This window comes from Ornithorhynchus anatinus, chromosome 12, assembly GCF_004115215.2.
Source record: "Ornithorhynchus anatinus isolate Pmale09 chromosome 12, mOrnAna1.pri.v4, whole genome shotgun sequence".
In the NCBI taxonomy this organism is placed as follows: Eukaryota; Metazoa; Chordata; class Mammalia; order Monotremata; family Ornithorhynchidae; genus Ornithorhynchus; species Ornithorhynchus anatinus.
Window position 1 is genome coordinate 9,793,409 of NC_041739.1, and position 25,973 is coordinate 9,819,381.

General features: G+C 51.6%; 1 protein-coding gene across 8 annotated transcripts; it reads left to right on the forward strand.

Annotated features, from left to right (window-relative positions):
- Nucleotides 1-412: 412 nt before the first annotated feature.
- On the forward strand, nucleotides 413-23,990 carry AADAT (aminoadipate aminotransferase). 8 transcript variants are annotated; one of them, XM_029076737.2, is made up of 15 exons: nucleotides 418-544; nucleotides 2,458-2,571; nucleotides 4,363-4,451; nucleotides 5,594-5,688; nucleotides 7,768-7,900; nucleotides 9,919-9,993; nucleotides 11,151-11,360; nucleotides 12,182-12,247; nucleotides 12,987-13,069; nucleotides 14,161-14,257; nucleotides 16,187-16,248; nucleotides 18,326-18,390; nucleotides 19,130-19,236; nucleotides 22,217-22,318; nucleotides 23,758-23,990. In XM_029076737.2, the coding sequence occupies exons 2-15, from the start codon at nucleotides 2,505-2,507 to the stop codon at nucleotides 23,797-23,799; spliced, it is 1,293 nt and encodes a 430-aa protein (XP_028932570.1). In that variant the 5' UTR covers nucleotides 418-544; nucleotides 2,458-2,504; the 3' UTR covers nucleotides 23,800-23,990. The 8 variants fall into 8 exon arrangements, 7 of the variants coding, with proteins under 7 accessions (XP_028932570.1, XP_007671216.2, XP_039769626.1 ...); XM_039913692.1 differs by lacking the exon at nucleotides 5,594-5,688 and adding an exon at nucleotides 2,811-2,873 and having other exon boundaries at nucleotides 422-544; nucleotides 4,283-4,451; XM_029076738.2 differs by having other exon boundaries at nucleotides 422-483.
- The last annotated feature ends 1,983 nt before the right edge of the window (nucleotides 23,991-25,973 follow it).

Consider the following 25,973-nt stretch of genomic DNA (forward strand, 5'->3'; position numbering starts at 1 on the left):
AATGAATGGATGAATGGCTGGATGGATGAATGGCTGGATGGATGAATGCGTGAATGCATGAATGAATGAATGGATGGATGGATGAATGAATGAATGCATGAAGAGCTGCCCAGGCTCACTGACCCTCAGCGGGAGGCCTCAGCCGGGGGGGGGAGGGCTGGTGGCCCCGCCTGCGGCTGCGCATGCGCCCCTTCCCCGCCCCGCGCTCCCATTGGCCGGCGGGGGCCGAGCCCCCTCCAGCTCCGCGGCGCGTGGGCCGCGGCTGCGCCTGCGTCGCCGGCTCCTCGGGGGCGCGCGCCCCGCCCCGCGCTCCCATTGGTCGGCGGAGCCGAAGCCCCTCCCTCTGCCCCCCATCCAGGAAAGAACTTCCGGGTCGGGGGTGGGGAGGGAGTGAGGGGGGGGGGCGGCGACAGTTGTCACGGAGGAGGAGGAGAAGAAGAAGAAGAAGGAGGCCGAGGCCTGCGCCAGCGCCAGCCTCGTCAGGTGGGGGCCGCTGCTAAACCAAGTGGAGATCCACGTTGGACACAATAATGATAATAATCATGTTGGTATTTAGTAATAATAACGTTGGTATTTGTTGAGCGCCTCCTATGTGCCGAGCACCGTTCTAGGCGCCGGGGGAGAGACGGGGGAATCAGGGCGTCCCACGTGGGGCTCACGGACTTCAGCCCCATTTTACAGATGAGGTCACTGAGGCCCCGAGAAGGGAAGTTCAATAGTATTTAACAATGATGGTATTTGTTAAGCGCTTCCTATGGGCCGAGCACCGTTCTAAGCGCTGGGGGAGACCCAGGGGAATCAGGTCGTCCCACGTGGGGCGCACAGACTTCAGCCCCATTTTACAGATGAGGGAACTGAGGCGCAGAGAAGTGAAGCGACTGGCCCACAGTCACACAGCTGGCAAGGGGCCGAGCCGGGATCCGAACTCATGACCTCTGACTCCAAAGCCCGGGCTCTTGCCACTGAGCCACGCTGCTTCTCTGTATTTATTTATTTAGTCAGTATTTATTGAGCGCTTACTGTGTGCAGAGCACCGGACTAAGCGCTTGGGATGAACAAGTCGGCAACAGATAGAGACGGTCCCCGCCGTTTGACGGGTTTGCGGTCTGATCGGGGGAGACGGACGGACGAGAACGATGGCGATTCAAAAAAATGGCAACTAAATAGAATGACTCGCCCACAGTCACCCGGCTGACAAGTGGCCGAGCCGGGATTCGAACCCATGACCTCAGACTCCAAAGCCCCTGCGCTTTCCACAGAGCCACGCTGCTTCTCCATAATAATGTTGGTATTTGTGAAGCGCTTCCTATGTGCCGAGCACTGTTCTAAGCGCTGGGGCGGGGGGGGGGGGGGATTACAAGGTGATCAGGTTGTCCCTCATGGGGCTCCCGGTCTTCATCCCCATTTTGCAGATGAGGTCACTGAGGCCCAGTGAAGTGACTTGCCCAAAGTCACACAGCGGACAAGTGGCGGAGTCGGGATTAGAACCCACGACCTCTGACTCCCAAGCCCGGGCTCTTGCCACTCAGCCACGCTGCTTCTCTATTAAGTGCTTCCTATGTGCAGAGGACTGTTCTAAGCGCTGGGGGGGGGGGGACACAGGGGAATCAGGTTGTCCCACGTGGGGCTCACAGGCTTCATCCCCATTTTACAGATGAGGGAACTGAGGCACAAAGAAGTTAATAATAATGTCGGTATTTGTTAGGCGCCTACTCTGTGCAGAGCACTGTTCTAAGCGCTGGGAGAGAGACAGGGCCATCGGGTGGTCCCGCGTGAGGCTCACAGGCATCATCCCCATTTTACAGATGAGGGAACTGAGGCCCGGAGAAGTTGATAATAATAATAATGTTGGTATTTGTTAAGCGCTTACTATGTGCAGAGCACCGTTCTAAGCGCTGGGGGACATGCAGGGTCATCAGGTGGTCCCGCGTGGGGCTCACAGGCTTCATCCCCATTTTACAGATGAGGTCACTGAGGCACAAAGGTGTCAATAATAATGTTGGTATTTGTTAAGCACTTACTAGGTGCAGAACACTGTTCTAAGCGCTGGGGGAGATACAGGGGAATGAGGTCGTCCCACGTGAGGCTCACAGTCTTAATGCCATTTTACAGACGAAGGAACCGAGGCACAGAGAAGTTAATAATAATAATGATGTTGGTATTTGTTAAGCGCTTACTAGGTGCAGAGCACTGTCCTAAGCGCTGGGGGAGATACAGAGTGATCGGGTTGTTCCACGTGAGGCTCACAGTCTTCATCCCCATTTTCTAGACGAGGTCACTGAGGCCCCAAGGAGCGAAGTGACTCGCCCACAGTCACCCAGCTGACAGAGGGCAGAGCCGGGATTCGAACCCATGACCTCTGACCCCCAAGCCCGCGCTCTTTCCACTGAGCCACGCTGCTTCTCGAAATACTACACTCTGGAAAGTGACTTTTTTTTTTCCCCTTTCTTTTCCTAGTCCCTTTAATTGAAGAAGGGAATTCTCTTCTCGTTTAAAACGCGGACATGAATTACGCCCGGTTCCTCACAGCAGTAAGCGCGGCAAGAAATCCGTCGCCGATACGACTTTTAAGTGAGTATTAAGCGTCTCCCTTTCAACCCCTCTCGAAATGAAGATACCCATCTCAACGCGTATTAAGCTTCCGCCTTTTGGCGGGGGCGGGGGGGGGGGGGAAGGGATGAGTCCTTGAAACTCGAATGGGTTTATTAGTTACTGATTAACGGTTACAACTAGTCCCACAAGGGAGGTTAAGACGTTTGGCTCCCAGGACATCTGGAGCTGAAAATTTATGATTATTTCACTTTCTTCAGCCCCACGAAGCCAATAAGAAACCCCAGAACATACACTGACACAAAGGCCTCGACTTAAGAAAGGTGACGCAGAACTTGGCCCTTTTCCTAGATCTCTTTTGCCGTCAGCCGAGCCTTAACCCACTAGTTTCATTCTCGGCGGTTTCTTCTGCAATCAATTAAGCAAAACTAACCCTTCTCCTACCTTCCCGTTCTCGGATCGGTGAGCGCCCATTCGCCTGCGAGATATCGCTACTGAATAATTGCCCTCGCTCTCAGATTTCGTCTTGCATCTTTTGTTTTTTTTTTTCTTTCTTACTCTATTCCCGGCCCAGTAAGTTGCTCCATCCTTGCTACGTTTTTCTTTCCAGTCACTGCTCGTTTGCAGATTTGGGGGGTGGGGGGGGGTTCGTTTCCGCACATCTTATAGTGCAGAATTTCCAAGTAACGGGGCCCCGCTTCACGTTCGGACGTCAGATGCGTCCGTCCCGTTGCCCGGCCCCTCCGCTGCGATGACCCGCGGGTTACAATGAAGTAATGAGTTTTGAAATTTCCGAGATTGGGGGATGGATTTCTGGAGCCCTTCTGCAAAATCTTTGAAATAGGAGATGTTTTCCTTTCAGTGACTTTTAGGGGAGAATTAAAATTCACTGCTTATCCCAGAGAGGAATCCCATCTAGCCTCAGGCCCTCCCTCAACCTTCATTTTCATGACTGACGCTCAGACGGATCACCTAAAGGGCCAGGCAGGCTGGACCGGCCAAGGGGCAGCACGGGCTTTCGTCTCTCTGACGGCTAGAAGTAACAAACCACAGTCCAGTGAGCCTGTCTTCTATTAAAACATCAGAAAGTGTCTATTGGAAGCAACGTGACCTAGTGGAAAGAGCCCGGGCTCGGGATTCAGAAGACCTGGGTTCCGATTCTGGCTCCGCCAGTTGTCCGCTGTGGGACCCCTTTCCCTCCCCTCAGCACTGTGCTTGTATGTATGTATTATTTTTTGCCCTATTTATTTTGTTAATGAGGTGACTATCTCCGTGATTGTATTTATCTCGATGACGACGTCTTGTTCTGTTGCGTTCTGCTTTGCCGTCTGCCTCCCCCATCTAGACCGTGAGTCCGTCGCTGGGCAGGGACGGTCTCTATCTGTTGCCGAGTTGTCCATTCCAAGCGCTCGGTACGGTCCTCTGCACGTAGTAAGCGCTCGATAAGTACCGTGGAATGAGCGAATGACTTCGGACGAGTCACCCGACCTCCCTTTGCCTCCATTTCTGTAAAACGGGGATTCCGTACCCGCCCCCCTCCCCCCGGACTGGAACGGTGTCTGACCTGAGCGTAGCGTACGGTGCCTGGCTCGTGGTGAGCGTTGAACGAATGTCCCGACTGTGACGTTTTGAGCTCGAGGGGAGATCCTCCCCGACCCTGTGAAAATCTGTCACCGTTCTTTGCGACTCACCTTCTAAGAGCTGGGTTTTTCGCCTCCCGTGTCTACTTCAGCCGAACTGATGCAGAAATCTCCACCGTCCCTCATCTCCCTGGCCGGAGGCGCCCCCAACCCTAACACGTTTCCATTTAAGACCGCCACCATCACCGTGGAAGACGGAACGGCCGTCGAGTTCGGGGAAGATGCGATGAAGAGAGCCCTCCAGTACTCGGCCTCGTCGGGGTAGTTATCCGAAGGCGACGCGGTGACCGTACGGGGAGACGTTAAAGGCGCCGTGCGGCCGGGGCCTCTGGCGTCGAATGCACGGGCCCGGGCGTCCGGGGACGTGGGTGCTTCTCCCGGCCCGGCCACTCGTCTGCTCCGTCCCCTGGGGCGAGTCGCTTCGCTTCCGAGTGAAGCGGCGTGGCTCAGCGGAGAGAGCCCGGGCTTGGAGGTCCGAGGTCATGGGTTCGAATGCCGGCCCTGCCGCCCGTCAGCTGCGTGACCTGGGGCAGGTCGCGTCGCTTCTCTGGGCCTCGGTCACCTCGTCTGTAAAATGGGGATTAACCGTGAGCCTCACGTGGGACGACCCGATGACCCCGCACCTACCCCAGGGCTTAGGACGGTGCCCGGCACACAGGAAGCGCTTAACGGATACCGACGTTATTATCCTCTGGGCCCCGGTCACCTCATCTGTAAAACGGCCATTGAGAGTGTGAGCCTCAGCCGGGACCAGGACTGTCTCCAAGGTGCCTGACTGGGATCTGCCCCACCGCTTAACAGAGTGCTTGGCGCATAGTAAGGGCTTAACAGATACCACAGGTAGTAGAAGCAGCGTGGCTCAGTGGAAAGAGCCCGGGCTTGGGAGTCAGAGGTCATGGGTTCTAATCCCGACCCCGCCACCCGTTCATTCGGTGGTATTTACTGAGCGCTTACTCTGTGCAGAGCACTGTACTGAGCGCTTGGAATGAACAGGTCGGCGACAGATAGAGACGGTCCCTGCCGTTTGACGGGCTTGACTCCGGGCAAGTCACTTCGCTCCTCTGTGCCTCGGTCGCCTCATCTGTAAAATGGGGACGGAGGGCCCTGAGCCTCACGTGGGACGACCCGATTACCTCGTATCTACCCCAGCGCTTAGAACGGCGCTCGGCACACGGTAAGCGCTTGAGAGATACCAACGTCGTCATTTTTAGAAGCAGTGGGGAGGACAGCTGAAATCGTTCAATAGCGCCGATGGGAAATTTTATGAGGTTCTGACCTCTCCCTTTGTGCGAATCGTCGACAGGGCGTATACCCCGTGGGAGAGGATGGGGACCCCTCCTCCGACCAAACTGTTATTTCTCCCTCGCTCCGACTTTTGCCCCCGTGGCCCGGGATGGCTGTAGACCGACTTCAGGGTCAACGGACTGTTCTGTCACCGAGACCGTCGAGTAACCTGGTTTGGTGCCCGGGCAGGAGAAATCTCCCGTGTTGGCAAACGGTGGGTCGAGTTGACCAGCCCCGGGCAGTCCCCGAAACCCGGGTCGCTCGGAGTTGGATCCCCCCGGGGACTCGATTTTCGGGCGTCCCCGAGGAGCCCCGCTCCAAACCTCAGACGTCTCCGAGGCGAGTCCAGCCAGGATATCTCCCGTTGAGGGACCCCGGCGGGATGAGAGTAGATCCAGGGGCCCTGCGCTTCCTCGCGTGTATCGAGTGACCCCCGATGTCCGTTTCAGCCGTACGGGTCACGGACTCTACGATCGTGAAACTGGAGGTCGCCCAGAAAGGCCCGTTGGAAACTGACCGTTGGGGGCACGGGAGGTTGGATTTAAAGAGCCAGGACCAGCTTGCTCGCTTTCCTCCTTAAGGTCGAAGGGATTAACGGCCGCGTTGCCCCGAAAAGGTCTTCCATTATCAATCGGTGGTATTTATTGAGCGCCCGCTCTGCGCTTCCTGTGTACTGAGTGCCCGGGAGGGTACAGTACAGCAGAGCGGGTCGACACGAACCCCGCCCACGACGAGGATCATCCGGAGCAGATAGAGACCGAGGACTAGCGAGGGAACCTCTCCCGGCCGGCCTCGACCACGTCCCCGACGGAGCAGGGGACGGACGGTGAATACTTCTCGTCGTCAGCCTCCCCGCTGAAGATGGAAAGGCGGCGAGGTGGTCGAGGAAGCGTTTAAACAGTTTATAGACAGCTGAGGGTGTTGCGTATGCGTCCTCTGGGGAAACCAGCACTTCATCCGGGTACAGATTCACAGCGGCTGAGCAGCCGTCAGACGGCGTGAGCCTGGGCAGCGTGGCTCGGGAAAGAGCCCGGGCTCGGGAGTCCGAGGTCGTGGGTTCGAACCCCGGATCTGCCGCTTGTCAGCTGGGTGACTGTGGGCAAATCATTTAACCTCTCTGGGCCTCAGTTACCTCATCTGTAAAATGGGGATGAAGACCGGGAGCCTCACGCGGGACAACCTGATGACCCTGTATCTCCCCCAGCGCTTAGAACGGTGCTCTGCACATAGTAAGCGCTTAAACACCAACATTATCATTATTATGAATGCATTCCCGCCGTGCCCAGTGTCAGAATTGCAACTGACAAATGAAAAAAAATAGGAAACCTCTGCCGGCCCCGTAAAGCGGCCCTTACCTCATTAGAGAAGCGGCGTGGATCGATGGGGGGAGCCCGGGCTTGGGAGTCAGAGGACGTGGGTCCTGACCCCGGCCCCGCCACGCGTCTGCTCTGGGACCTTCCCTGGGCCCCAGCGACCTCATCTGTAAAATGGGGATTTAGACTGAGAGCCCCAAGTGGGACGACCCGGTTGCCTTGTAGCTATCCCGGCGCTTAGAACAGTGCTTGGCAGACAGTGAGCGCTTCACAGATACCATCCATCTCTGTTACTGTTGTTGTTATGGAATTTCACTAAGTTGAATTCCCTCTTGGTTCCAAAGATTCTTGTCGACTCAGTTTAACTTATCCCACCTTGTCACCGCCCACCACTCGGAGGTGGTGTCTACTGACACCGTTACGTTGTGATGGCTCAAGTACAGTGCTCTGCGCGCAGTAGGCGCTCAAAGAATACGACCGAGTGATTTATCCATCTATGATCTGCATCTCATCTTCTCTTTCTTCTTCGAATGCAGATCTGGAAGACCTGTTTCGGGAGAATCTGTCGTTCCCGAGGAGAGACCCGTAGGCTAAGCGCAAGTTCCCGGCACCTTAATCAGGATGGCCCGGGCATAATACGAGATGGATACCGGGCAGGCGTATTTAAACGGAGAAGCGACGGGGCCCGGTGGGAAGCACGCGGGCCCGGGGGTCCGAGGACCCGAGTGGTGATCCCGGGTCCACCGCTTATCTGCCGTGTGACCTTGGCCAGGTCGCTTCGCTTCTCTGGGCCTCCGTCCCCTCCTCTACAGAATGGGGATTCGATGCCTGGGCTCCCTCCTCCTCCTCAGGCTCTGAGCCCCACGTGAGACCTGATGGTCTCGTATCTACCCCGGGGCTTAGAACGGTGCTTGGCACGTAGTAGGCGCTAAACAGACCCCACAGTTATCACTTTGATTGAAATGGCAGATCTGTTTCAGGGTTCCGGAGCTGTTGTCCTGGCTGAAAAAGTTCCAGACGAATCTTCATCATCCACCCACTGCTCGGTATGGTCCAGACGAAGGACAGATGGAGATCTGTGTCACCACAGGCAGCCAGGAAGGACTTTGCAAAGTAAGAGAGAAGGAAGTGCGTGCTCAAGAAATGGGACAGTCGAGAATGCCTGGAATAGGACGCTTGCAGTTTAATGTCGGTATTTGTCAAGCGCCTACTGCGCGCAGAGCGCCGTTCTGAGCGCTGGGGTAGATACAGGGTCATCGGATCGTCCCACGTGAGGCTCACAGTTAATCCCCATTTGACGGATGAGGTAACCGAGGCACCGAGGATTTGTCGTCACCCAGCTGACAAGCGGCAGAGCCGGGGGTCGAACCCGTGACCCCTGACACTCCGAAGGCCAGACTCCTTCCACTGAGCCACGCCGCTTCCCCGGTAGAGTCTCGTGATCAGGAAATCGGTAGGGAGAAAGAGATCTCATCCATCCAGACAGAAGGCTCGAGTGAGATCACAGAAGGGCGGAACTCGGTTGCTTGGGAGACTGTACATCCAACGAATAGAGCAGGACTACGATGAGGCAAAATGTTTTCTCACACAACCGTTTGCTCCTCTGTCCGGTAAATCGAGGGCATTTCTTGAACACCTCCCTAGTACTAGGTACTAGTCCGAGAGCTAGGGAGACCCCAGCAGTAAAAAGACTCGAGGAGCTCACCTTCCAATATTTAATAATTTTTTTTTTACCAAATCTGAATTTCGGCTGATGTAAGTCCAGAAAGCCAGGTAAGGAGAGAGAAACGCGAGTTCCGTACTCCTACGGAAGCGGCGTGACCTCCCGGAAAGAGCGCGGACCGGGGAAGCGGAGGACTTGGCTTCTAATCCCAGCTCCACCACCTGCCTGGAGTGTAACCCTGGGAATATCCCTTGTCTGCTGTGCGACTCGGGGCGGTTCGCTTAACATCTCTGTGCCTCAGTTACCTTATCTGTAAAACAGGGATTAAGACTGTGAGCTCCGTGTGGTACGTGAACTGTGTCCAATCTGATTAGCCTCTATCTACCGCGACGCGTAGTACGGTCGGAGAAGCAGCGTGGCTCAGTGGAAGGAGCCCGGGCTTGGGAGCCAGAGGTCATGGGTTCGAATCCCGGCTCTGCCACCTGTCAGCTGTGTGACTGTGGGCAAGCCACTTCACTTCTGTGGGCCTCAGCGACCTCATCTGGAAAATGGGGATGAAGACTGGGAGCCTCACATGGGACAACCTGATGACCCTGTATCTACCCCAGCGCTTAGAACAGGGCTCTGCACGTAGTAAGCGTTTAAATACCAACATTATCGTCATTATTATTATTGTTACAGTGCCTGGCACAAGGTAAATGCTTCACAAATACCATTTTTAAAAAGTCATTCAACTCTGTGCCTCAGTTTCCTCATCAGTAAAATGGGCATTCGGTTCCTGTAGACTGAGATCCCCATTGTCCAACCTGATCGTATCTTGGATCTCTCCCAGCGCTTTGTACAGTGCTTGGCACAGAGGAGATACTTGCCAAATACCGCTATTATCATCATTACTGTTATTATTATTATTATTAATAGACTCACCTTCTCCCTTGAAGGCTGGATAGCGAGACCAGCTGTCTTCATCAAACAATACCTTGCGGTCTTTGTGCCCTACGATTAAAACAAGCAACTGACTGTGCCCCACTGAATTAAAACTTATCCTACTTGAAATTGATGAGCTGTAGTTCATTAGGCTGATCCGTTCTTCGGCTTGGTCGCTGATAAAAGAGTCCTGTGCCCTGTGGATAATCTAATTTTGTTCAATTCAAAATGGTGGAGTCCCTTTTTTACGTTTTTACACTTAAATCTGTCACGGGGGTAGGCCAGATTGCCTATATTTTCCTGGGCGGCAGCTCTCCCTGAAATTGCGTCGCTTGCGAAATTTCCACAGAAGTCACTCTTAGCGATGGAAATGTGCCACCGGCTTTGGCTTCCAAAATCGGATCGGTTTGGGTGGTCAGAACCTAAAGTGTTAAAGCGAGGGTGGGAAATATTGATAAGCGTTGAATTACCAGACTGGTGGTTCTATTCTGTTGGAAATTCAGCAGCCGCACTTGTAAAAGGTAAATTCTTCCTGTTTTGGTAGGTGTTCGAGATGCTTATTGATCCCGGCGATAACATCCTCCTAGACGCCCCCGCGTACCCTGGAACACTTTCAGCTGTGAGTACCTTTCGAAGGAAGCGCCTCACCTTCCGTTCCGCTGAAGATGCCGACGCCTGCCGCTCCGTAGTCTCTGTGCCGTCTCTGGTCGTGCCCGGACCTTCCGCTGACCGCTGCGAAAATATTGGGGTTCTATTTCGGGTTCTCCAAGGATCCAGAGTCTACACGTATTTCAGTTGGTGTTTGGAAGTGCCGTTGATAGATTTATTATTTGTTTAAGAAACGGATCTAGCGTAGCAAGAAGTTACTGTACTTAGAGGACAGCGAAGACAGACGAGTTTTGAAATTCAGTGACGAATTCGCTTTGTGGGAAGCTGATTTAATCAGTGCAGTCAGATTAAATCCGCAGAGTTTAGACTGCAGTGTGCTCGGTCCGGTGTGACAGTCCGTGGTAAAGAGTACAAGCTGCGACATCGAAGGTGATCACGGGAGTCGGTCCTGTCTCTTAACTTCTCGGTGCCTCAGTTCCCTCATCTGTAAAATGGGGATGAAGACTGTGAGCCCCACGTGGGACGACCTGATTCCCCTATGTCTACCCCAGCGCTTAGAACAGTGCTCGGCACATAGTAAGCGCTTAACAAATACCAACATTATTATTATTAATAAGATTGATTCATGCAGTCCTATTTATTGAGCGCTTACCGTGTGCAAAGCATACGGCGCTTAATGAGACGGGGCCTTATGTAGGGAAATTAATAGCAGGGAAAGCCCGTTGGAGGAGGTGGGGTTTTAGGAGGGATTTGAGTGCGGGAAGAGCCGTGGTCTGTCCGACGTCGGGAGGGAGGGAATTCCAAGCTAAGGCAACGGCGTCAGGAGTGGGATACGGCTAAGATGACATTAATAGATTGCGATCGGTCGGTCAGGGGTATTTATTGAGCGCTCACTGTGGGCAGAGCCCGCGGGAGAGTATAAAAATAGAAAAGGTAGACATGATCCCTGCCCTCAAAGAGCTCAGAGTCTGGCGGGGGAGACGGATATCAAAATAAACGGCAGGTAGGAGAAGCGGCAAAGAGCAAGCCGCTCTTGCCGAATTGTTTAGTACAGTGTTCTGCCCGTAGTGAGCGCTCAATAAATACTATTGAATGAACGAATCTCCTGTCTCTGACTGGTGTATGCCCTATTGGGCGCTCTGGTTTTCTCCTCTTTACACTCAACAGCTGAGACCGCTGGGCTGTAACATCATCAGCGTTCCCAGCGACCAACAGGGAATCATTCCGGATGCCCTCAGAGCGACTCTCTCCAAGTGGAGACCGGAAGATGCACGGAAATCCAACGGCAAGAACCCCAAATTTCTGTACACCGTCCCCAATGGCGGCAACCCTACTGGAACCTCGTTAACGGCGGAACGGAAAAAGGCAATATATGAGGTATCCTGGGAAGATCCGAGGCCTCACCGTGCACTGGAGGGGTTCCGTGTTCACTCTGTTGGCATGCAAGTCCCAGCTCCGTTTAGACCTGTTGCAGGGAGAATAGGCTCTGTGGAGAGGAGAGAAGGAATAATGAGAAAGCCGTGGCTTCTTTATTTCCGCACGAAAGCAAGGCACGAAAGGATAGTGTATCGATTGCGCGTCTTGGCCCGCCGGGACTCCGTAATTCGAATGCTATCATTTCCATTGGCTTCTGAGGATGACATCCTTTCTCTCATGTTATCATTTTCGTTAGCTTCCCAGGGTGACGTTCAGAAGGAATATCCTTCCCGACTCGATGTTTAGCCTCGTAGCCGCCTCCACGTCGTCGACTGTGCCTTAGTGCTCCCCGGGTTTGGTCTTATGCCTTTTACTGGTCTCCCGACCTGTGCTCCGGCATCTATAAGTCTTTAAACGCAGAGGAAACTCACTCGCTGCCAGACTCCAGAGTTACTTTAAGCAGTACAGCTTTACTCGGAGATGCGCGGCGAAACCGGGGGAATCAGATACCGTGACCGTGACACGACGCGGAGCCTCGTAAAGCGAGATCCCCAGTCGGTCGATCGATCGTCTTTATTGAGTGCTTACTGCGTGTAGAGCACTGTGCCAAGGCCTCGGGAGAGTCAAACGTGACGGAGTCGGTAGACGCGTTCCCTGCCCGTAGCCGGCTTATGGACTAGATGTGCTTTTACGAGTTGTTCGGTTTAAGACGAGAACAGAATCGAAGACTTGAACTATGACATTTTTGACTGCTTCATATAAAGGGTAATTGTATTTTCCAGCTGGCGAGAAAATATGATTTTCTGATAATAGAAGATGACCCGTACTATTTTCTCCAGTTCAGCAAGGTAAATCACCGTGGGCTTATTTTATCGGTGCCGCAGATAGAAACCTGTAAATCAGATGGCGTGTTTCAGGTGCCGCACACTGATCTGAATTAAGGAGCTTCACGTAATCCCAGTGGTGATACTGAACCAGTGGTCGGTTTCCCCGGACACCACCGGGCGGGGTGGGAGGCAGCCTGGCTTAGTGAAAAGACCACAGGACCGGAGGTCAGGAAAACCTGGCTCTAATCCCCACTCTGCCACTAGACTGCTGTCCGACCTTGGGCGCCTTCGGGCCTCAGTTACCACTTCCTCAGATGGGGTTAGAATACCGGCCCTTCCTCGTTATTAAGGCCGTGACTGAGGAGCAGAATGGCCTAGTGGAAAGACCGTGGACCCGGCGGTCGGGTCCCGAGTTCGAATCCCGGCTCCGCAGGTCAACTCGCTGCTCTGTGCCTCAGTTACCTCGTCTGTAAAATGGTGATTAAGACTGTGATCCCCGCTTGGGACGTGCAGCGTGCCCAACCTGGTGATCCTGTATCTACCCCAGCGCTCGGTACGGTTCTCGGCACAGAGTTAACGCTTGACAGATACCGTTAAAAAAAAAAATTGGATACGGACTCAAGGGGCTCACAGTCTATGATTCGGCCACCCCGTTCCCTGCCCGCTGCCCCCAAAGAGAAGAGAGAAGCGGGCAAGGAAAGTACGTGCATGGTTTGTTGGGGGAAGGCATGATGGTCAGCTTTTCCTTTTCCACTTCAAGCCGTGGGCGCCCACGTTTCTTTCCATGGACGTCGACGGTCGAGTCATCAGAACCGACTCTTTCTCTAAAATTCTCTCCTCCGGGTAAGCACAGTTTATACATCGTCTGAATACCGATCCTCCCACTGCGGCGTGTCATTCCCTGGCTCTCCGATTTAAGGGTGACGTGCAGAAAGACAGGGTTGAGAGACATGTTTCCCCATCCACACCCCCTGAGGTCTATAAAGTCAGAGAGCGCTTGTGGAGAGTTCAGTAAGTGTAATAGCTAAGGATACGCACACTTCTCTGGAGAGAGGGCTGGATTTTCATTCTGAATCAATGTAATGTAAATTTGCGTGCGTATACTGTTTCAGAACAGTCTGAGGTCAGTAAGGAAAGTAGCATAAGAGCATTCAGAGATTTTTTTTTTTTTCACTCTAGAAAGGTCAGCCGTGAAAATCTGATTCTCCAGACCTGAAATCGCTGTTCATCTGATTTGGGCCTTTTCTAATTTTGCTTGACTGTTAGCCCGAGACCAGAAATACCAATCTTTCTGCCTTACCGGTCTAAGTGCCTTCTCTCTGCCAAGACATTTTCATTCGTCTGAGGTCCTTGGACCCATATGATTTAGAAATCGTGGCAGAGAGAGGCGATGCAATTTAGTTGACGACACAGTTCAAACTCTAGGAAGCCAGCTTGTCTGGCTTTTTTACAGAGAAGCTAAATAATTGGGATGGACTAATTTAAAGCCTTGAAAATTCACCTGCCGCAGATTCCCTGTCCCTTCGAGTTTCGGCTGGCTTCCTGGAGGAATCCAGACGAAAGGCCGAAGGGGAGCAGCGAGCTCCAGTGGCTAAAGTATCAACCTGGGAGCCAGAGGACCCGGGTTCTGATCCCCGCTCCGGCACGTGCCCGCTGTGTGACCTTGGGCAGGTCACTTAACTTCTCCGTGCCTCAGTTCCGTCAACTATAAAATGGTTGTCCTTAGACTGTGACCTCCGTATGGGTCCAACGACTGTGTCTGATCCGATCAACTTCTATCTGTCCCAGCGTTTAGAACAGGGCTGGACACGTAGTCGGCGCTTAACAGATACCATTAAGAAAAAAGCTCTAACTGAAAATCGAGTCTGGATGTTTTAGTCATTGAACAGCGTCAGTTGACTCTGTGGCTGATCCCTTTTTGTCTTTCTCCTCAGGTTGAGAATAGGCTTTATGACAGGTCCAAAACCCCTAATCGACAGAGTCGTTCTCCACATCCAAGTGTCCACAATGCACACCAGCACGTTCGCCCAGGTAAGAGCCGGTCAGCGTACGGTCGGCTGGTTACACTAGATCGGTCTGCAGACCAGGATGTCTTAAAGCGCATTAGCTCCGAAGAAACGGGTTCTTCCGGCGGGTCTTCACCGCGGGCTGGGAAGCCACCAACCCTCCAGCGGCGGGTAGGTTCAGGTGCTCGGTCGGCGTCTGGGACCTGGCGAGAAGACAGTTTGCCGGGGGCTGAGCGACTCGTGCTGGTTCGGTGAAAGATCGCGTGTCCGCAGACAGATGAGGAAAGAGCAGACGAGAGGGCAGGTTAATTGCTTGGGATGGTGGGTTCCAGAATGGAGCAGTTGGTGTCTGTCGACTCTACTGCACCCATAGCGTTATTATTATTCGCATCATCGTTGTCAGTCGTATTACGGAGCGCAACTGTATTGATTGAGCACCGTCAGTGATACTAATAATAACGATGGCGTTTGTTAAGCGCTTACTCTGTGTCAAGCACTCTTCTAAGCGCTGGGGTTGAAACAAGGTGATCAGGTTGTCCCGTGTGGGGCTCACAGTCTTAATCCCCATTTGACAGGTGAGGTAACTCAGGCCCAGAGGAGTGAAGCGGCTGGCCCGAAGTCACGCAGCTGACGAGCGGGGGAGCCGGGATTTGAACTCGTGACCTCTGACTCCCACGTCCCGGCTCTTTCCACTGAGCCACGCCGCCTCTCAGTTGTATTTATGGTGCAGAGCACTGTACGAAGTGCTTGGGAGAGTACGGTGCAACGGAGTTGGTAGACACGTCCCCCTGCCCACAAACAAGCCGTGATATTTGTTGAGCGCGTACTCTGTGTCAGGCACTCTGCTAAGCGCTGGGGTAGATATCAGTTAATCAGGTCAGACACGGTCCCCGACCCGTGTGGAGCTCACAGTCGAAGTAGGGAAGGGAAGTAGTCCTCGAGGGGTTAGCCGGTTGGGTCGTTGTGGGAAACGGTCTGACCGCAATTGTCCAAGGTGGAGAGACTCCCCCGATCTTCATTAGAAGACTAATTCGAGCAGATCGCTACCTGGGAGACGGAAGACCCGGGTTCTGCAGCCAGCTCTGCCACTGGCCCGCTGTGCCGACCTCTCTGGGCCTCGATTTCCACACCTGTAAAATGGGGAGAAAATACCCACTCCCCCTCTCTGAGCCCGTAAACTCCACGGAGGACGGGAACGGTGTCCAAACAGATTATCTTCTGTCTACCCCTCAGAATTTAGCACAGTGCCCGGTACTAGAAGCGGCGTGGCTCGGTGGAAAGAGCCCGGGCTGGGGAGTCAGAGGTCACGGGTTCAAATGCCGGCTCTGCCGCTTGTCGGCTCTGGGCGAGTCACTTAACTTCTCTGTGCACCAACTACCTCATCCGTCAAATGGGCGTGAAGACCGTGAGCCCCACGTGGGACCACCTGATCGCCTCGTATCCTCCCCAGCGCTTAGAACGGTGCTTTGCACGTAGTAAGTGCTTAACGGATGCCGTCATTATTGTTATTGTTATTATTACTATGTGGGCATTTCCTAAGTCCCGGCCCACCTGCCCACTGCCGTCTAAATGTGCCAGTCAGTCTTCTGGAAGGGAATCCCCCTAGAATCCAACCTGCCACCGTCGAGGTCGGGTAAGCCCGCGAAGGAGTTCATTTTTAAACAAATAGGGAAAAAGTGAAAATGGAGGCCCTTCCTCTTCTGTCTAGCGCCGTACCGAGGAACGCTGCGGTCAAAGCGTCGGAGAGCTCCGTCGTCAGGCGCCGTCTCCGTAGAAATCGGGCCAGGGAAAGAAAGTCGGCAACTGACTGAAATGTAGTCGGGAATGAGAGTTTGATCTTTTGAACTGTCTGTACTCTCGTAGCGAGGTAGAAAGTTTCAACAGCACCAGCACTGGGTTGAAATGTGCCGAATGTACTGACGCGCACTACGGTATTTCCTTCTGTCTCTTGTAGCTTCTAATAGCCCGGCTTCTGCAGCAGTGGGGAGAAGAGGGCTTCCTGGAACATGTAGACAGGTAATGAGGTCTAAATTAAAAGGAGCCAACTTGGCCTAGGGGACAGAGCGCAGGCCTGAGAGTCAGGGGACCTGGGCTCTAATCCCGGCTCCGTCACCTCCGTCGCCTCGGACGGGTCACTTCGCTTTGCCGTGCCTCGGTCTCCTCGTCCGTAAAATGAGGAAAACCCTGTGCTCCCTCCCCTTTAGGCTTTGAGCCCCCTGAGGGACAGGGACTGTGTGCGTTCTGCTCATGTTGTTCTGCTCCGCCCTGAGCACAGCGCTTGGCGTATCAGTGAGCACTTAACAGATGCACAGTTATCATCGTCAGTGGTATAAGAGGGTTTCGTTGGGAGGGGTGTGGGCCGGGCTCAACACTGACTCACCATATCTCCGCTGGGCTGGAGTTTTCTCAGATGAAAACTAGGTTTAATCTGTTAGTGCTAAATCAGTCCCTAAACGTTTCAGTTGTGCACTTACAAGAATTTACGCAGATATTTGAAGTCCACCCCTACTTAGCTAGGCGTTGGAAGATAGCGAAACGGCTTCGAGTTTCCACTTTTTTTTTTTTTTTCCCCGCCATCTGCTTCTTCTGGGTCCTCGCCACCCTTTTAGTTTAGCTAACCCAGACCCATTGAGAATTTCAAAGGCATCACCCCAGAGAAGCAGCGCGGCTCTGTGGAAGGAGCCCGGGCTTGGGAGTCAGAGGTCAAGGGTTCGAATGCCGCCTCTGCCACGGGTCAGCTGTGTGACTGTGGGCGAGTCACTTCACTTCTCTGGGCCTCAGTTCCCTCATCTGTAAAACGGGGATTAAGACCGTGAGCCTTACGCGGGACCACCTGATCACTCCGTATCTGTCCCGGCGCTTAGAACAGTGCTCCGCACATAGTAAGCGCTTAACAGATACCAACATTATTATCCCATAGCGTTATACTTGCTTTGGGGGGACGTAACAGCGCCTAATAGGGGAAAAGATTGGGAAAGAAAACTCTTTTTGCCTGAAATAATCAGCTAATTTCAGCAAAACTGGGGGGCCATCGCTAGAGAGTTGTCTGAACGGGAGAATTTCTCGATTCTTGGTTCTGGCTGGGGCGTGCAGACGTGGTCTTATTAAAAGCCTATCTCCTCCAAGAGGCCTTCCCCGACTAAGCTCTCGTTTCCTCTTCTCCCACTCCCTGCTATATTGCCCTTGCAGGTGGATTTGCACCCTTTATTATCCCCTCCCTCAGCCAAACATATCCATCATTTGCTTATTCCTATTAATGTCTGCCTCCACCCTCAGGACTGTAAGCCCCTTGTGGTCCGTGAACCCGTCTGTCTAACTCTGTTGTAGCCTACTCTCTCAGACTCTCAGGGTAGAGCTCGGCACGCAGGAAGTGCTCAATAAATACGATCGATCGATCGATCGATGGTCTCTAAACGTCACCGGGTAGTGGGTTCCCCGATACCAGAACCCGGATCCCTTCCGTCCGGCCCGGGGACGGCCTGTGCTGCCTCTGTTGAGACTGTCATTTCACACTTCTGCCTTTTCACGAGCGAGAAAGACATTCGCTTTACGCACCTAGGAAACTGTTTGGGAATCCGTGCCGTAGTGGGAAAAAGATGAACGATCTTTTCATCTTTCCAGCTTCGCCACGAGAAGCGGCGTGGCTCGGTGGAAAGAGCCCGGGCTTGGGAGTCAGAGGTCATGGGTTCGAATCCCGGCTCTGCCGCCCGTCTGCTGTGTGACTGTGGGCAAGTCCCTTCACTTCTCTGGGCCTCAGTTCCCTCATCTGGAAGACGGGGATGAAGACTGGGGAGCCTCACGTGGGACAACCTCATTACCCAGTATCCTACCCCGGCGCTTAGAACGGTGCCCTGCACATAGTAAGCGCTTAACAAATACCAACATTATTAAAGATCTAGCTGAAGTCAGAGCGGACGGAATAACGAGATAGGTTTTCTTTATCGTCCTGCGAAATATTCACTGTGTTCAAGCTAAACCTTTGGGAAATCCTTATGCATTGGATCCTAGAGGTCTGCCAATCCGTTGCCAGTTTTCTCAGCCTCGTTCTGCCTAATTTAACTGCATTTTTTTTTTTTGGGGGGGGGTGCTCCAGGGTGATGGCATTCTATAGAAAGCAGCGGGATGCCATGCTGGCTTCTGCAGACAAGTGGCTAAAAGGTCAGTAGATTGAGCTTCTCACCCTGAAAACGTCTACTGGAGGTACCAGAAACGCCACTGTATTGATAAAATCCTCGGATACAAACATCCCCTCTCCTACCTCTTTGGCCTCTGTTCTTCCTTCCGCTCCCTCGATTTAGAGATAACCTTCGTAGGTCCATTTCCCCTGTTGGACCGTAAGCTTCTGTAGGCAGCGATAGTGGGTTTTGCCTCTCGAGTACTTTCCAAGTGCTTAATGTAGTGTTTTGCACACAGTAGTTGTTCAAGAAATACCACTGAATGAGTAATTCAGTACAGACATAAGTCGTTTTAAGTGCTAAAGAAGTGAGCTATCAATTAGTAGTATTAATTAAAGCCTTGTGCTGGGCACTTGGGAGACTGCAAGCTTGTCGTGGGCAGGGAACGTGTCTGTTTACTGTTATATTGTCCTCTCCCAAGCGCTTAGTACAGTGCTCTGCACACTATAAGCACTCAAGAAATACGACCGACTGACCGACTGCGCTAGAGTTAGTAGCCACGATCACCACAGCAAGAGGAAAGATATGGATGCGGTTGGAATCCACAAAATATGGAAACATTAAATAAGAAAATAAGTGGAGCACAGCAGAATTGTAAATGAAACTAATTTCAGCGCTGGGGGGGGGGGGGGTGGGGGCGGGGGAGGTGCATGTTTGAGTGAACCATTTGAAGATCCTGGGGTCGGTGCTTTGGTTTATTTTTGTTTTGTTTTGATCCCCAGGTTTGGCAGAGTGGCATTCTCCTGCAGCCGGGATGTTCTTGTGGATTAAAATTAAAGGTGTGTCTGACACACAACAGCTCATCATGGAAAAGGCATTGAAAAAAGAGGTAAAAAAAAAAGTTGAATTAATTTCAAAAGGGCGTTTTAATTTCCTACTCGACCGATTCCGAAGAGACGTGAGAAACGGTGATAAAACGCATTTCACGGATGTATGTATTAATTGGACTCAGAGGAGAAGTGCTGTGGAAAAAATCAAGAGCCCACTACTAAGGAAGCGTTCTTAAATCCCATTCACGCTCACCGTACGGAGTGGAACTTTGTCCCTCGAGTCGTAGCCAAGAAATGAGGAGAAATCAAATACGTGCAGATCGGATGCTGAGGTCGAGGGGACTAGAAATAACCGTGGGTGCGATCCAGTGCGATCCTCTGCACCCTGTGAGCGCATAGCAGCATATCACTGGGATGGGATAAAAGCGAGATTTTTGAAGCCTGGGCGGGGATGGATGGCTTCAAAGCAGTAGGAAGCGGGGGAATTATTCATTGGAGCTCTCCCCCCAGAAGAAAGGGTCTCCCGCCCTCTTCCTTCCTTCCGCCGGATGGGAAGAGATGACACGGACGGACTTCCAGCCCCAGCGCGACCCCATCCGCACGCAGAAGATATCTCCACGTCAGCGTCTTGCCACGTCCGTCCGTCCGTCCGTCCGTCTGCCTCCCTCTCTCCCTCCTGCATCTCCACCCGACGTCGCCCCTGTCTTGCCAAGTCACCAAACTCTTTCCCACGGGGGATCCCAACTCCGCTTGGGCCGGGGGGACGTCAGTCGGCGCTAGATAAATACTATCGAGTGAATGTATCCCGAGTGCTTCCCGAGTGTAGGGCGCCGTACTAGACCCTTGGAAGAGTCCAGTAGAGTTAGTAGGAACGACGCCTGCCCTCGAGGAACGTGTCGGAGAGCACAGGACCTCGAGTAGTTCACCTCAGATATCCAGGCTCTGACATCCCCGCAGCCGTCTCTTCGGCGACACCTAAGTATTCCCAACTACCCGTAGCAGTTGTGTGCACCTCTCATTTAATCTCTACTTTCTTCTACCGTTGAATTTCCGTTAGCTATTTCAGTAGGTACGTCTAGCTTCCGTGCTTGACAGGGACTGTGTTGACGTGTCGCCCGGTGCTCCGCACAGAGTAGGGGCACGACGAACACAGGGAAGCAGCGTGGCTCAGTGGAAGGAGCCCGGGCTTGGGAGTCGGAGGACACGGGTTCTAATCCCGGCTCTGCCACTTGTCTGCTGTGTGACCTCGGGCAAGTGGCTTCACTTCTCTGGGCCTCAGTGACCTCAGCTGGAAAACGGGGAGGAAGTCTGTGAGCCCCTCGTGGGACAACCTGATGACCCTGTATCCACCCCGGCGCTTAGAACAGTGCTCGGCACATAGTGAGCGCTTAACAGATACTATGATTATTATCAATAAATACTACTGACTGCTCGGTGACTGCGTACACCGTCGCATTTCTGATTAACGGCTTGTAATGGGGGAGAGCGCTTATTGGTCAGAAAAAGGGATTTCCCTTTCTTTACCTTTAAATTCCTTTTCTCAGAACCCTCCCCACTGCAAAACACTGAGCGTGCCGTCTTCCCGGCTTTCTCTGACGGTTAACGGGGGTTTTTTGTTCGTTGTGTTTATGGTATTTGTTAAGCACTTACTCTGTGGCAGGCACTGTACTCAACGCTGGGGGAGATGTAAGATAATCAGGTTAGGCACAGCCCGTATCCCACATGGGGTTCGGTCTTAATCCCCGTTTCACAGATGAGGTGACTGAGGCACAGAGAAGTGAAGTGACTTATCCCAGGTCACCCGGCAGACAAGTGAGGGAGTAGGGATTAGAGCTCAGATCCTTCTGACTCCCAGGGCCGCGCTCTATCCGCCAGGCCACCCTGCTTCACGAGCGTGAATGGTATAAGAATTGACCAGAAATTCTTTCAGAGCAACATTCGCCGACAAATAGCCCATTCCCTCGTTTTTAAAGGAAATGAAATTTCGAATGTCGAAAGGTCAAAGTGCATATACACAAGAGGCGGGTAATCTTTATCCATGCTTTTGCTCATTTTTGAACATTTTCTGCTGTGAATGGAGTTCAGAAACGTTCAGAAACAGAGCCAACTGGAAGCCAGAAGTTAAAATAACTGCTGATATTTTATATTACATTTTCGGAATAAAGAAAGTACAGTTCTGGTTTGTTTTTTTTAAAGGAATTTGCTAAGGGCTTACGATATGACAGGCACTGTACTAAGCACTGGGGTAGATACAGGATAATCAAGTTGGACGTAGTCCCTGTCCTACAGGGGGCTCACAGCCTTCTTCCCCATTTTATGGATGAAGTAACGGAGGCACAGAGAAGTTAAATGACTTGCCCGAGGTCACACAGCAGACAAGTGGCAGAGTTCTGACTCCCAAGCCCATGCCCTTTCTTTTAGGCCTCGCTGCTAAAGATTAACCGTGGGTGCGTCAAAGATTTTAGAAAATCCAAAGGCTCTTTTTTCCTATGAGTGTTATTGAAGGTGGCCTCCAAAATGCATTTCGTCATTTCCTTTTGGGGTGTGTTTTTCAGTTTGTTTGTTTTTATCAATATTTGTTTAACAGACCTTTAGAACCTGAACTCTTTTTCTCTCTTGGACCTTTGCACAAGCCAAGTCTTTCAGTTTCGAGAGTTTTTCGGTTTAGGGGACATTTCATTTTAACATTTTGACTTGCTTTTTCTTCCAACCTGATGATTTCTTTCTTTTTTTTTTTTTAAAACTAGAAACACTTGCACGTGGCCTGCTGAGAATGCTCTCATAACCTATTATTATTATTACCCTATTTATTTTGTTAAGGAGGCGGCCATCCCCTTGATTCTATTTATCGTGATTAAGTTGTCTCGTTTTTGTCCGTCCGTCTCCCCCGATTAGACCGTGAGCCCGTCGATGGGCAGGGATTGGCTCTATCCGTTGCCGAATTGTACATCCCAAGCGCTTAGTCCAGTGCTCTGCACAGAGTAAGCGCTCAGTAAATACTCTTGAACGAATGAATGACCTTCGATCTTGTCTCTTTAGGTGCTACTAGTTCCCGGGGGTGCATTCAACGTCGATAGTTCAGATCCTAGTTCCTATGTCCGCGCTTCCTTCTCTCTCTCCTCTCCGGAGCAGATGGACTTGGTAAGTGCCCTGGGCTGCAAAGCGGCCTGCCCGAGGACTCGCAAGTATGTTGAATTCGTTTACTGACCCGCAGCAAAGTTTATCCGTCTCTAAGTGGTCCGCCTAAACAAGGATGATGTGCAAAGGTTTGTCTCCCACCCCGGTATTTCACGGGAAGACTTTTCTGGAAAAAATGGGTGGGGTGGTACATCGGAGATCTCCGAGATGAAGGCACGTGTTAACTCGAGATAATGCTCTGATCCACCTTCTGCGAGAAAATGGCCTAACCGCCAATTTTGCCCGTGTAAAAAAAAAGCATGAAATGAGATTCAAGCAGACGTACATCAAAGGACTGTACGTAGAGTAGGAGTAAAAGATTGTAAATTCTCTGTGGGTAGGGATCGTCGTACTCTCCCAAGTGCTTATGCGGGTGCTCTCCGCAGAGTACGTGCTCAAAAGATACCATCGGTTGATCTTAATTGAGCATCTGCTGATTGGAGTGCACCATTCTAAGCTTCTGATTAAAAAATCCATTCCATAGTATTTACTGAGCGCTTACTACGTGCAGAGCACTGTACTAAGTACTTGGAATGGACGGTGTTTGGGGAGGGCCATTTATATGCAGCCGGCTGTTTCGGTTTGCCCGCCAGTTACCGTGGGTTTTCTATCGTGTCTAAGAAGTCTGTCAATCTACAAGTAATCGGTCAATCAGACGGTATCTCTCGAGGGATCGCCGTGTGAACAGCGTGATACGAAGCTCCCGGGAAAGTACAATGTAACAGAGATGCAACAGAGAAGCATCTTGGCCTAGGGGAGTCGGAGGGACCTGTGTTCTAATCACGGCTCTACTACTTGTCTGCCGTGTGAGTTTGGGCGAGTCGCTTAACTTCTCTGGGCCTCAGTTACCTAATCTGTAAAGTGGGATTCAAGCTGTGAACCCCATGCGGGACATGGATTGTGTTTAATCTGATTATCTTGTAGCTACCCCTGCGCTTCGTACAGTATCCGGCACCTAGGAAGCCCATAACAAATACAAAAAAAAAAAAAAAAAAAAAACCCAACCAAAAAAAAAACCAGACTTGATATACACAGTGCCTGATGCACACAATGATACACAATATTTGGGGAGACAGAAGTTCAGATAAATTACAGGTGCATATATCTGTAAATCTGTGTGGCTGAGGAGTAATTGCTACTGGGGAAAAAATGCTCATGAGCCACCAGAGAGTAATGGACCTGCAAAGCTAAAAAAGCATTATTATCATTTTGTAGCCCGTTTCCTCCACAAAACTCAATTCAAATTGCAGAATTTTGTTATGAAGCCTCATGGTTCCCTAGAGAAGTAGGAAACCCTCCCGGGAATTAGAGGGAATGAGCCCCTGGTCAATCTTGTCTGAACTCTTAGGACAAAAAAATTAGTTACCTAAGTTTGCCTCACGATCACGTTTCTTTTATCTTAGGCTTTTCAGAGGCTCGCTGAACTTATTAAAGAAGCCGTGTGAAGAAACGAAAATAGAAGATCGGTCCAATTTATGCCTTTTCGGAGATATCGGCTTTCGTGCTTTATAAGGGCGGAGTCAGACTTCACGGCAATACGGTGTTTAATCATGGATGTTACTCATCGAAAGGCCCTGAAAGTGATTGCCAGATCTTCAATTAAAACTGCAATTTTTCAGTCTTTTTGTATTTTAAACAATTTGAACTTTTCCTTCTAGAAACACCCAAAACTGCAGTTCTATTTTTGTCACTCTTAAAGCTACCTCAAAATTTGTCAGCGTTTTCATGTTAGGCTGAAATAATGATAGTACAAAGTCCCCCTTTTAAAAAAAAAAAAAAACAAAAAAAAACAGCATTTTCCCCCCGACCCACCCAAAGTCTGCTATTCTGACTTTATTTTTCTTTAAAATTCAAGATTTCCTCCGCCTACACACCCATGTGATTAGCATTTATCACTTCTAAATCTAGAAAATATAGTTGTGAAGTTCAGAAACAAAGGGCGTGCCTGCATGCAAGGCCTGATAATCTTGAACCGTGAGCGTTGCCTGTGCGCTTTTAATTCTGACCCCCGCCAGACCCTGAAAAGTCGCTAATGTATTCATTCGATCGAATTTACTGAGCGCTTACTCTGTGCGAAGCCATGTACGAAACGCTCGGGAGAGTACAGTGTAACACCACACATTCCTGCCCACGAGGAGCTCACGGTCTAGAGCCTCGACGTTCGATCCTCCACGTCGGTGTTAGGCGCCGGACTCCCCTAAACTGTCAGCTCCTGGGGGGCAGGGAATGTGTCTGCTGTAAAGTACCCTCCTAAACACTTAGCGCAGTGCTCTGCCCGCGGTAAGCGCTCAGTAAATGGGTTCGGGAGTGAACTAAACGCCGAAATCGAACGGTCACAATGTATTACAGGAGGAGGCGACTTGAAGAAAGAACCCCTCGTGATTGAGGAAACGAAAGTAGAGCATCTGGAAAGGCAGCCCTGGAGCAGGGTTTCTAGCCCAGTCAAATGATGCCACCAACGTCTACAGTCTTAGTAGATTGTGAGGAACTGAGGTTGAACACCCCCCCATGGACAATGACAGAGATCTGTGTTGGGGGGCTCCACCCACCGAACGACACGAGGTCTGCATGCGGTTGAGACATTTTTAAAAAGTAAATCGAATTGTTTTATCTGGAATTAGGTTAATATTCGTTTATTCTCAATGGGAAGGAATGGACGTGAGCAAGATGATTACCGTAGACCGTAAGCTCCCTTTTGCCAACTCTACCGTGTTGTATGCATTCCCGAGCGCTGAGTGACGTGCTGTGCACACAGTAAGCCCTCAACAAATACCATCAATTGACCTAAGTGCTACTCAGTCCCGGATTACGTTAGATTGAGATTTCAAGGTGACGCTGTGATACCACGGATGGGAATCCAGAACCCGAGGGGCAGCGTGGCCTAGTGGATAGAGCAGGGGCTTGGGAGTCAGAGGGACCTGGGTTCTAATCCCGATTCCATCGCCCGTCTGCTGCGCGACCTTGGGTAAGTCACTTAACTTCTCTGGGCTTCGGTTACCTCATCTGTAAAATGGGGATTAAAATGGGGATTAAGACGGTGACCCCCACGTGGGACACAGTGTCCAACCTGAATAACTTGTATCTACCCCGGTGCTTAGTGCAGCGCTTGGCACGTAGCACTTAACAGATGCCGTGAAAAAGAACTCTATCCTCGGATAAAAATACATCAAATTTCCCCGGCTTTATAAACAGCATAAATAGCACTGCATTACGACGGGTTTTAACAAGCCAGCTGGCGAAGAAGGACATTCTCGGTTCTGGGCACCACTTGATCTAAATACCGCTTCTTCGGCGCTCAGCGGGAAAAGACATTGGATTTCCCTGTAATTCTGCCTGCTTTTGATGGGATGTCCTTTCTGAGTTAAAATACCGTAGCTTAAATTCTCACCCGCACCGTGGTTGCCGTAGGAGACGTCGGAGTAGGACTACGTAAATTAGAGGTTTGCTCCGTTTCTCCATTACGCGTTTGAAGCGGAACCGTGTTGGGGAATCGGGGAACGTTCTTGAGGGCTCAAAGGCGACACACAAATGTTGGAAGAAACGCTTGCGGGCATGGAGGTCAGGGCGCGTGTACTGTAACCCGACTTGCCCTCAACGTGGGAGTCGTCGAGGATATCGC

Bases quoted from the DNA above. Each gene is read 5' to 3' on its own strand.
- AADAT (XM_029076737.2), top strand. From the start codon at position 2,505: ATGAATTACGCCCGGTTCCTCACAGCAGTAAGCGCGGCAAGAAATCCG. The intron at 14,258-16,186 runs GTAAGAGCCGGT...TGTCTCTTGTAG, and splicing joins ACACCAGCACGTTCGCCCAG to CTTCTAATAGCCCGGCTTCT. The intron at 18,391-19,129 runs GTCAGTAGATTG...TTTGATCCCCAG, and splicing joins TGCAGACAAGTGGCTAAAAG to GTTTGGCAGAGTGGCATTCT.